The sequence below is a fragment of the Patiria miniata genome, unplaced genomic scaffold (assembly GCF_015706575.1).
Source record: "Patiria miniata isolate m_02_andy unplaced genomic scaffold, ASM1570657v1 HiC_scaffold_19, whole genome shotgun sequence".
Classification (NCBI taxonomy): Eukaryota; Metazoa; Echinodermata; class Asteroidea; order Valvatida; family Asterinidae; genus Patiria; species Patiria miniata.
The window spans coordinates 9,348,983-9,361,314 of NW_024037057.1; the positions used below are offsets into that span (position 1 = coordinate 9,348,983).

A 12,332-nucleotide genomic window follows, 5' to 3' on the forward strand; every position below is an offset into this window, starting at 1 on the left:
AGGCACACATCCTGCTACTTCACATCATGTCATTGTTTTGGCGTTGGGATTATTGTATCCATAATTGTGTCCATATGCTGCTTTGATAGTGTCTGTAGTCGAGTCGTACATGTAGGTTATAAACGCGAAGTTCATAAGTTATGGGAGTTTGCAGAATGACGTACGTTTTGGCTCAGTGAAGGGGAATGAATGTGGGAGTGGCTTCGCGATAGAGAGCGGACTACAACGACACTGTTTGAATTGAATATTTAGGTCCTGTGAATTCAACCTTCCGTGACATACGCGCATTGGCATGAAAGGTACCGTCCGGGTAAGTGTACCTTGTTTTCTGGTCTATTCTAATGATACATCCTTTCCTATGAACACAACACCAAATTAATATACAGCATATATTACCATATATAGGGTACGGCTTGCCAAGGGGCAGTCAACCAGTTGGAGCTGGCTCTTTATTAATATTCAATGTAATCGTACAAACTCCCGAATAAATCCACTGGATTAAAAACCAGAGATAAAACTCAATGAGCAAAAACTCTGGAAAACCTTGTGGTTGCCAGCAAGACAAAACGTTTCGAACGTTTACATAAAGCTATTGTTTAAAGCTGATCCACTCTCTGTTTGTTACTGACCTGAAGTCGCAAGCTAGAATGATCCCCCACGCCTTCGCCTCACATGTTCTACGTACATTCTATGCACGTCTTTCATATTCAAATTTGACACACCCTTTCCACCCTTACATGCACCACCGCCTCGCGGAATTCATTCCTCAACCGATTAGACAAATTTTGCCTGCTATACAACCGTAACGCAGGCAAAGATTATTCAAGTTTGCGCGGTAACGTGAGCTATGTTTGTTTAACTCAGTCTTGTGTGCAAGTAGACGCAGGCCTGTCCGGTAAGTATGTGGTGGAGTATTGCATGTGTTGCAGATAAATTGGGAATCTGCAAAATTACAATAGTGCCTGGCAAAGTGGGAATGCATCCAGTACTTGTACATGAATCCATTCGAATCAAAGTTGTAATTCAAATGATTCCTACTTTGCCCAGGTCCAGCAATAGCGTGATGTGAGAATGTTGCCGATGATCACTTCAGGCACCTCCCCCTTAGATTCTCGTGAGAAGTCGGCCTAGCCTTCCAAAATATTGTAACTCATCAACTTGATTCCCACTTTGCCCAGGTTTTGCTACAGCGCAATGTGGGAATGCTGCCCATAAATTGTCAACAGATAAATTTTGGTTAGCATTTTTGCTGCATTTCCACTGCATTGCCTTTTTGCAGCGCAGTGTTGGAATTCCAACTTTGCCCTGGGCAAATTCCGAATTTGCCCATATTCCCACATTGCGCCTTACATACATGTCCTGAACTTTTTTTAGATACTTCAATTTATTTGACATCTTTACCAGCTGGCGGACATATTAGCCTAACGTGCTCTTTCGCGAGTAATTCCGTGTGTGGGAAGGACGTTAGCAGCCCAGGCACGCCAAAAAGAAAAAGAAAAAAAGGCGATAATCGAGTTTAGAGGTTTTGTGCTCCCACTTATAAATCAATAATCACATAAGGCTGAAATTTTGACGCATGAAATACTCACTGACCTCGATGTATCATGTAGTTTGATTTCAACTTCTTGCAAACTCCATTCCAGCAGAGATGAAACGCCCACTAACGTGTTAAAATTGAATGTTACTGTTTGACAGAAAAGGACTGTGATCAAGAAAGCTGGCATTATGGTGGAACGGGAAAGTAGCCCTTCCGATCCCAGTGTGAGCGTAAGTGTTGTTCCTTCTGGAAGGAGATCGTCCAGTGATGAAAGGGTTCACCTGCGACGAGAACTCGGATTGATAAAAGGTAAATTCAATCCCAACAGTGCATTCAAAAAATTGTTTTATGAATATCAGTCTTGACGTCATTATCTTCCCATACTGTCCCACAAAGACCACATCTCCCAGCTGACCACACAGTTTTCGTGCCTCTTAATTTTGGTCGAGGGTAACATTTTTGCTTTGTCTTGCTGTTTTTCTCATCCCTTAAGCAATTTCCATCGTGATGGGGTCTATCATTGGATCCGGGATCTTTATCTCACCCCAAGGCGTCTTACGAGGAACACAAAGTGTCGGGCTGAGCTTGATCATTTGGCTTGTGTGTGGACTGGTCTCCTTGGCTGGTAAATACGGCAGTTGCTACGTCTTATTATAGCATTGTCTCAACTATTATAGTTGGTACGAATCCAACTAGAGTTTGGTTCGTCTCAACTATAGTTCAGATTCCAAAACTATATGTCCCACATAGAGTCTGCGTCTTACTATTTTTGAAATACAAAACCATAAAGTAATTTTTTTTTAGTGTTCAGATACTTCTCATCCTTGGCCTAAATCCCAATGAGTTTCATTTAATTTCAGTCACGCATCACTGCAAAATGGTCAATTCATCATAACATTTTTGGACACTGTGACCAAGTTCCTCGCCTTAATCAATTTTAGTGCTGTGTAAAATCCTGCATGTTGTGCAAAAAGGTTGATGTGGTTTAGGATTGGAATCATTTGCCCTTGAGCGTTAAACTGAGGTCTTGCCATGATGACTGATAGCCAGGCAAATGATTCCAATCCCAACTGCAGCCCTTTTCACAACATGCAGGATTGTATACAGTTTGTGCAACACGGCACTGAAAATCATTAAGGCAAGGAACTTGGTCACATTATGTTGTGATCAATTGACAATTGCGTAGTGATGCGTAGTTGATGTAGTTATCATTATTGATGTAGTTATTGAGTGGTCGAGCACAACCCGACCACTCTTTGGATCTGTTAGGATTAATTGAGTGGTCGGGCACAACCCGACCACTCTTTGGAGTTGTTGCGATTAATTGCTTTTCCGCTTCAAAGCGGAAAAGCACAGTTTTTGTTCCGATTTTTGGCTTTTTCGCAATTTGCGAAAAAGCCTTTGTTTTTGTTCTGATTTTTTTTCTCTTCTTTTTGATCTTTTTAGGTCCACCTCAAATTCCATTGACTTTGTACACGTTTTTTAAAATATAGAAATTAGCCTCAAATAAAAGGAAAACAAGATTTCTTCCCATAACCGATTGAAATCGCGCCTCACCAGTTTTCCTCACATATCTGAATGCTGAAAATTAATATTTCCACAGCGTGTAGCCACAAACTTTTCCGTCGTAGAGTCAGTGCACAATTTTATTATGCCCATGCAAAAGAAAAAAAACATGAAAGCCATTTTATGATATGATTAGCATATGTTGCATGAACTCAAACGACGTTAGAGACTCCGGCAAGTCTACCAATAGTCCCAACTGGTTGTATGCTTGAGTAGCCATCCATGCAGCACCAGATGTGCGCTTCCTGATAGGCCTACAAGTCTTGTCGAGGTAAAGCAACAAGTTCAACTGCAGGTTGTGTGATTATAAATTTTGTTACGTCATCATGACGTTATCAGGTATCAAATTACAAGCGATTTAAGGGCAAATTTTGACAAAATAGTTTGCGTTATATCTTTTGAACTAAATAGAGTATCGTGTTCGTTTTTTTCGTGAGTTGTAGACTATGCCGTGAGAAACATTTTGTGTTCCCAGACACAAAACCGCATGACCTTTACTTCCGGTGTTACCGGAAGTGCAATAAAAACAGAATATAACTCAAAAGCGGAAGCATTTTACTACAGACACATATATTATGAAAGTGTTTAGTGAGGAATGCCAGACACAAAAACAGTGTCACAACTATAGTTCGGGCCATTGTTATATATTTGGGGCGTGTCATGGATAACCGTTTAATTTTCTGCCCATATTTTACATCATGGTCAAGGTTAAAAGCACGTCAACAATATAAATTACACCAAGGTTGTTTTTTGTTATATTAAACAGTTAAGTAGATTCATTGCTGCAGGCTATAAACGGCAATTAGTAGTCACATCTACCCTTAAAATTAGAAAGCCTGTCGAATGTTAAATGCATTTTCCCCAAATGCAAAAACATCTTTTATGGTCTATCGTAAACCACCAACATGATGCATAATTTTCCGTTCATTGTATTTATTAGAGACCTTCTCGAGATGTGGGCTACAAACTAGAAAAGAGAGGGGAAAATGAACGAAAACACGTCCTAATGATTAGAGAAAGGTGTTTGCATTTCTTTTTTAAACGTTACAAATTGTGAAGTGGAGAAAGAAGGGAGTTTCATAGTACGGAGCTCTGAAGGTGCCATCAAGGATGGTGAGATCATGAGATAATATGCAGGATGACGACATCTTGCTTGTTGGATATCGGCATCCTGAAATAATTGTGCACACATCACAGGATAACGACATCTAATAAACAGCTGTATACTGATGATGACGTCACACTTTGTTTACTTGTGCTATGGGGCTACGAAACCATCATTCCCACCAGGCTCCCATTAGAAAGCACACGTGTAAACAAAGTATGACGTCATCTACGTCTACCTTTCCAACGATTGTTCAAAGGTACTTTACGTCCTGGAATGCGCCCAATTGGGCTACAAAACGCATTTTAAACGAAATTATGTCAATTGAAAAGAGCATTGAAAAGTAGGATATCATCCACACAACCATCCTTAAAAACTGGGCGTTTTTTGGTGCTATTCTTGCGATGGTACGCGAGAACGAAAATCGGGGGTCAAAAAATGTGACTCATGTTGTGGTACTAGTCGTGATTCGAGTCGTGCACATGTCCGTTTGAAAAAAAAATCGCTACAAACCACTGCTATTTTAATTACCGCAGCTATTTGCGGGTACCAGTCTGATGCTGTCACCGCGCCGAGAGCCCATAATTCATTGATTTATTTACGACTAGAAATACGTATAGGCCTACGTATGCCACAGAATGTCCGCCACGTCCGATGTAAACAATCGTCTTTTTTTCGGGAACGTTAAGACATTAGGTTAGTTTCCTTTCAACGACAACCAGACCTTTGAAATAGGATAAGTAAACAATCCAAAACATAAATTTTGGAGATTTCAATCCGTAATGCCTCTTTAATTTTATTCAGGCGCTCTATGTTTTGCTGAGCTGAGCATCGTCACGGGCAAATCTGGAAGCCAGTACATTTACCTGAAAGAAGCCTACGGTGATATCCCGGCATTCCTCTACTCCTGGACCTCAAGCCTCCTCATGCGACCAGGGGGTCAGGCCATGGTCACGCTGGCCCTGGGGACGTACATGGCTGAGTTCCTCGTACCCGGAGACTGTCCGGTCCCAGATATTCTCATCAAGTTGTTTGCTGTGTTGGTTATCAGTAAGTAGTCTGGTTCACGACACAACAATTTTGCGCAACAGCGAAGCGCGGGAAATATTGGCCTTAGATGAACAAGCTCACCAGTCATATATTATGTCATCGGAAATAATTCTGGACTGGTTCTATAGACTCATTTTGATAAGCATACAGAGTTGTAAATATATATATATTTTTGCGTAACCTGTTTGTAACATGTCACGTGCAATAATTGTTTGTCCAGCCGATTTCAACTGATGCAGTCTAACATCTGCAGTTGGTATGATCAGACACTTCAAGTTTTGCTTTCATTTTTAATATTGGCTGAGATAAACAAAAAACAAAAACGAAAACAAAACCAAAAAAACGAATGCCCCCATCCAGTTGCCTGGATAGAGACGTCTGTTGTATCTTTTGACATAGTTTGTGTGGGTGTTTTTCTACAGCGTTCACGGGGTTTGTAAATGCCGTCAGTGTCAAGTGGACAACCCACCTCCATGTTGTTTTCACGGTGTCAAAGGTCATCGCGTTGCTCATTATCGTCGCTGTCGGTGTGTGGATGATGATACAAGGTGAGGGAGGGAAGGGATCGAGGAGATAGGGTCGCAAAGTCGAAGGGGACCAAAAAAACAGCCATTAATAGAACAGATTATAAAAGAATGGTTGGAATTTAGTGGATTCTAAAATCGAAATGAGAAGAAAAGGGCACGTGAAGGAAAGGAGTGAGGATGAACTACCTAATGACATTACATTTTGGTTTCATAAGATTCATATTGTTTTGATTTGCAATATTACACGGAAGAAAATGTGTCACGGTGATATTATCGATCGTGCCGTTCAGCTGTTGCTTGCCTCTGATAATGGCAATGATGGTGGTGGTTCATGTACTAATCACTGTGATATGGTAGAAATCGGTAAAATAAGGGAGTGCATCAAGGTGACTTTCTAAAAGAAGCTGTATACCTTAAACGGAGCTCTATTTTGCCTTGTGTTTGTCAGGTCACACTACACACATCAGTCCTAGTGTATCCTTCCACGGCTCCAACACGAAGGTCCTGACTCTCACAGCTGCTTTCTACCAAGGCTTGTACCCGTACGACGGATGGTACGTGTGAAATAAATAGACCGATTCACTTGGCCCGCCCTCTTTTGTTCTGTACTACTTCCAGTTTCTACATAACCCTCGAGGACAGACACACAAAGGGAGAACAACAGATCCTTCCAGTCCTCGGGAGTTGGGTCTTTTGTTCAAAACGGTCGTCTGTGGTAGGTTTGTGTGCTTAGTCTATGGCAGAGTGTTATATTACAGGTACAAAGGAAAACACAAAGCATTGTCCTCGAGAGTATAGTAAAACAAGAGTGTGTGTTCCAATACGTGTGAAAAATGACGTCACATTTTTGTCAGACAACTTCAGAACATAAATGTAGATATTGCGCTTCCAACGAGAGCCAGTACTGGGGACCGGGCCCACGCGATTCTTTCCATATACAAGCCAACTTACGTAGAGAGGATAAGAGCAAAAAGATATTGGTTTCAGCATGACTTTAGGGCGCTTTTTTTCCTATCTTTCATGCAGGGGTTCTTTGAACACCGTGTACGAAGAAGTTAAAAATCCCAAAAGGTAATCATTATTATATTTTTCCTGAACATTCTTTTCACCAAAACTTTTGGATTTACACCCCAAATAAAGCACCCTAGCGTAATCAGAACTAGTTGAATTTCTGGCTAAATTCAACTTTACTGGTAATTTATTTTTCAACAGTGGTTTGGAAGGTAATTTAAGAAAAAGTACAAAACAAAGTTTCGTCGCCTTTTTTTTGGAACTTCTACTTTAAATTTCTTCTAATAGAAACGTTCCTCTTGCCGCCCTTATTGGTATACCGGTTACCATAGGGATCTACATCCTGGTCAACGTGTCGTATCTCACTGTCCTAACACCTGATGAGCTCATCGCATCTGACGCAGTCGCAGTGGTTGGTATTGCTCATGATATATGCGCATAAATTTAAATATTTAAGTTTAATTTGCATACAATTTACAACAGTCTTATTATCTCTTTTCGGTGCATATTGCAACACACTTAGTGTATGACTTTTTCTGTAGTTAATTAGCATATTCTGTGATTGGTTTCTCAGGTATGTTTAATTCAATTTGTTTTCTTTTACATAAGTTCAAGTTTAAATGTTACTCTTTTGTGTTTTACAATTACGATAATTGATTCATCTTTGTGTATGCCATGAATGACATCATCTATTTAAATACACCCTTTTTAACGCAGTGGACAAAAAACTATTTTGAATCAAAACAAAATTAATCGAAATTTAATTATCCGTAATATCCATTACCGAAGTGTTTCTTTCTTGCTTTCTGTTTAGGCTTTTGCCGAGCGATCTCTGGGGGTAATGTCTTGGGTAATACCCCTCGGTATCTGCATATCTATCTTCGGTGCTTCCATGGGTTCTGTCTTGTCCGATGCCAGGTGAAGACGATTGGGGGAATTTTTCACATTTTCCGCCGGCCATTTTCGCTCGCGTAAAGCCATATATTTTGAGCGAATGGATCTTGACGTTGTAGCAATGCCATTTGTTTTCGTGCAAACGGTAGAAATATCATGTTTAGTATGTTTGCTTCAGTCTTAAAAAAATAAAATCAAAAGATTTAAGTTTTTGTAATTTAGCAACGTGAAAATTAGGCATACCTATAATATATTATAAATCCTTGTTACATGTTATCTACAGGCTTCCGTACGTGACGAGCCGTGAAGGTCACATGGTACACATTCTGAGCATGATCAGTATCAACAGAAGAACTCCTCTGCCTGGTATTTGTCTGGAGGTAATCACGTGATGTCGGTCTGTATAATAATGCGAAAATTTCCGAGATAATTTTTTCAAGATATTACATTGTACTTCAATACCAGATCAGACCTCACACTCTGTTGAGATGTATGAAAAGTTTAGATAGGCCTATATCAAAACTTTTAGAGGAGTAACAATGCTATTACTGTTTGTCCCCTATAATGCGTGCATGACAGGTCTTGATTGCGCTGTTTCTGATAGCCATTGGTTCGTTCGACACCTTACTGTACGGTCTGAGCTTCGCTGGCTGGGGGTTCTACGGCGCAGCAGTCATGGCCGTCCCAGTCCTCCGCTACAGACAACCCGACCGACCAAGACCCTTCAAAGTACAATATTTCAATTATTTTGTTGTAGCAGATGCCATTTTTTATAACAAAGTGAGCATGCGCTAGAATGCAGACAGGGGCTGTGTGCTGCCACCAAGAGTCTGAGATTTCGGGCTTTTTGCTGCCACCAAGAGTCTAAGAATTTGGGCTGTTTCCTGCCACCAAGAGTCTGAGATTTCGGGCTTTTTGCTGCCACCAAGAGTCTAAGAATTTGGGCTGTTTCCTGCCACCAAGAGTCTGAGAATTCGGGCTTTTTGCTGCCACCAAGAGTCTAAGAATTCGGGCTTTTTGCTGCCACCAACAGTCTCATCAACCTATTTGTTTTCGTGAGACGGATCTGTCATTTCTGTACAAGGCGCCACGACATTTGAACAGACTTCCAGTCGGGCTGTGGGGATAACGCTACTCCTTTCACCAAGGGGTCATTTAAACACAAATTTACCATTTTTGTTTGTACTATGTTTCTCTTTAGGTGCCCATCATTCTGGCGATGTTAGTTTTCATCTGCTCTCTGTACCTCGTTATTTCTCCGTTCGTAAACGGACCCGACATCGAGATCATCTACGCATGTCTGTTTATCCTGTCTGGGCTCGTCTTCTATTTTCCTTTCGTCCACTTTAAGTTGCGGCCTCGCGTTATGGGTAAGTGTATTACATTGTAAATAAATACAACTTAAAATGTTCATTTTTATTGCAAGAAATTAGGCATGCCCCCCAAAAAAGGAAATAAATAACAACATATGTTTTAAAGATTAAGAATTAATGCAGTACGTTTTAAAAAGAGATCAAGGTACCAGTCACGTGGCACAGGAGAAAGAATGTCATTGGTCAGTGCTGAATGACAGGTTGAAATCTTATTCTGATTGGCCGATATTGGTTCTTCCAGTTTCAAGGTCAAAGTTCAAGTTGGCATCTAGACATTAGTTGAATCTCAAAAAAGTGTCTAATGTGATGAAAAAAAAATCGAAAAATAAACAAAATCAATTACAAATAAATATTTAAAATCACCAATGCAACTTTTTTTTTTCAATTTCAGGTCGCATTACAGCATTCCTGCAAAAGCTGCTGATTGTTGTTCCCTCAGATTATGTGGAACCAGAGTAAAGTTATGGATCCTTCTGAATATTCATGGTCGATTACACTAAAGACGGGGACTTCAAAATGGTGTAACATTGGTTAACATAACCAATCATTGGTTGAAATAACCAACAATTGGTTTATATGTGTCCAACCAATCGATTGGTTGGACACGTATTAGTCAATCAAGTTGGTTAACCCAGTCTGTTTTTAGACTGTAGAATCATCCATATCATAATGCATATTCATGAAGGAATTTGAACCTTGTAAAATGCATGCTTAATTACGCCTGAATTATGAAACCATAAAACATGCAATCCATTATGGTATAGAGCATTGCATGCATACTTTTACCAAACTAAACTATTTATTCATTAAAACCAATGATACATTGAACTATTTAACTTTCAATTTCACTATAAAAAAGTGGTCTATATTAATATTTAAACTTATGAATATTCGATAATGAATGTTTTTCTTGTAAAGATAGGTGCCAGGTGTTAGTAAGGTATTGGGATTATTCAGTTAGCGCCGAATATCATTAAGGTATTTTCATTTTGAGGTCAGAAGGGACTTTTTGGAAATTAAAGTAAGTAGATAAGTAGGAGACGATTAGTTGTTTTATTGGAACATCCCGTGAAAATGGAATAGCGCCACCTATTGTTTGACATTGACCATTATGTCGGTTTCGAACAGCGCCCTCATGGGAAGAATATGTGTCGAGCCCCCCCCCCCCCCTGCAAAAATGAAGAATACAAGTATTAGTATAGATATAAAGGCCAGAAGAGGTGGCAAAACAACCTCGTTCCCCATGGGTACGATCTTGCTGCGCCATGTTGGTTCCCATATCATGCCTTGCGCGATCTTAACCTCTGGAACTGTGCAATATAAAGGCATATTCGAAACTCGCACGCTTATAAAACATTCTTCTGCCACCAATCGTCTGGGTATCGCACATTTCATGTGCCCGCCATATGTTCGCACGTCCCATCGATTCTGCATTACAACACTAACTTTCCAATTTTAATCAGTATAGATCTTTCTGTTCCTTTTCAGTTTACATTACCCCATTTATACCAATTTGGCACTCGGTAAACGTAGTTGCTTCCATTTCTCTTTTCGACATTATTAACGGAATGAGGGATGTCGATCAAAACACACTTTTTAATTTCCATAATTTTTTTAAATCTTCCGTTCCTGTCCTCGTCTCGCTGTTCATACAGAAGATGTTTCTGGTTGCTCCATCCTCATATCTCGAGCCAGACGATAAATAAGGAGACTATGACACCATCCAGGAGGTGGAACGCATTTTAATGAAAGTAGAGATATATATTTCGCAGTTCGCTGAAACACCATCCCAAATAACTGGAGCAAGTCTACTAACGAAGTTGCATGTTTTAATTGTGTTCATACAAAAAATTACGTTGATCAGATCATAAATATCCTGTCGCATACTAACCATCGAGTGAGCACCACCGAATAATCACAAATGCCAAAAAATCACAATATTTTAGAAACATTTACCAATTAACAGTTATAGGTCCGAAAGTAGTTTTTTAACAATATAATTTTAGGTAAGAGGTTTAGTGCATAACCTTTCGCTGTATTGGATATGGGTTAATAATTTTGTTCAATAATTTTTATGTTCAATATAACATTTAATTATAACGTCAAAGACCTTTAAATACGGTACTACGTTACAGTGATACCCAAAGCTGAACTAAAACTTAAGTCGACAATGGACCGATCCAGTAAGCCCCGCCCACTGCGAACTGAGCAAATAAACACGTGCTCCTCTCCAACGCCACACTGCATTTTCTTGCCGCGCGCATCATACGCGCGTGCACGCACGTCGGACTTTTGTGCACGCACGTCGGACATAAATCACGGCTGTCATTGGTCAGAACACCATGGGGCGGTGCTTACTGGATCGGTCCGTTGCAGATACAGGAGAGAAGAGCAGTTTGAAGTTTGTTCAAGTTTTTTTTTCTTCAATAAAACGGTATCATTCAAGTCTGTTCATGTGTACCAAACTGTGTACGGTGTTGGGGAGTAACTTTTTAACGCGTCCAAATAAGTACGAACGCGGTCACAGAAGGTTTAAATAAACTCAATATTACAATTCCAGAATTCCTCTGTCAAGTGTTCTTTGATAGTTACTTGATGTAAACTATTTGACCAGTGTCATTTGCACATCTGGTCCACGGTACTGCATGGAAACGTATAATGCTTGATATGGCCTGTATGCAGAAATACTACCCGAGATTATGCAAAAGAGACGAATTATAAGGGCTGTTCATGTCATAAGTTTGGTCGACGTGGGTAATATTCAAACATATTTATTGTCACGTAACCATATGGAAAAGTATTAATTACAATTGCTTCGAGGGCAACATGACCTCACGACATATACTGATGCTTTTTACATAGGCCTATGATTTTGTTTTCCACCAGAATATTTAATTTTACTTATAACAACGCGGTGTCTTTCTACCTAAATGAGAAATACGTTATTTTGTTTAAGTATGGAAACTTAAACAATGTACATCAACGTTTGGGGGTCGACTGCAAAAACTTGTTATAACTTTAATATTTGAAGATTGTATTTCCAAGACGCGATATGCGTCATTGTGTTCCGTTTAAGAACCCTGCCCTATCCAAGCTGCCAAAAAGCAATGTCGACGGCTGTTATATTCTTAAACACAACTTAAGAATACAATAAAGCGAAAAATTAAGGTTGAAAACAGCTGTCATACTTTTTCTTATTTTTTTTTAAAGGTTATAACCGTGCAAAATTTTCACCGATTTCAAATGGATAGGCCTATGCCGCGTTTGTG

At 39.8% G+C, this 12,332-nt stretch overlaps 1 protein-coding gene across 2 annotated transcripts; it reads left to right on the forward strand.

Annotated features, from left to right (window-relative positions):
- Positions 1–10,008, forward strand: LOC119725686 (b(0,+)-type amino acid transporter 1-like). 2 transcript variants are annotated; one of them, XM_038197208.1, is made up of 13 exons: positions 1–310; positions 1,696–1,846; positions 2,031–2,162; positions 5,013–5,258; positions 5,681–5,806; positions 6,234–6,339; positions 6,812–6,856; positions 7,085–7,208; positions 7,611–7,714; positions 7,974–8,070; positions 8,270–8,419; positions 8,892–9,060; positions 9,455–10,008. In XM_038197208.1, exons 1-13 carry the CDS (start codon positions 293–295, stop codon positions 9,520–9,522), a joined length of 1,536 nt encoding a protein of 511 aa, XP_038053136.1. In that variant the 5' UTR covers positions 1–292; the 3' UTR covers positions 9,523–10,008. The 2 variants fall into 2 exon arrangements, with proteins under 2 accessions (XP_038053136.1, XP_038053137.1); XM_038197209.1 differs by lacking the exon at positions 1–310 and adding an exon at positions 758–895.
- The last annotated feature ends 2,324 nt before the right edge of the window (positions 10,009–12,332 follow it).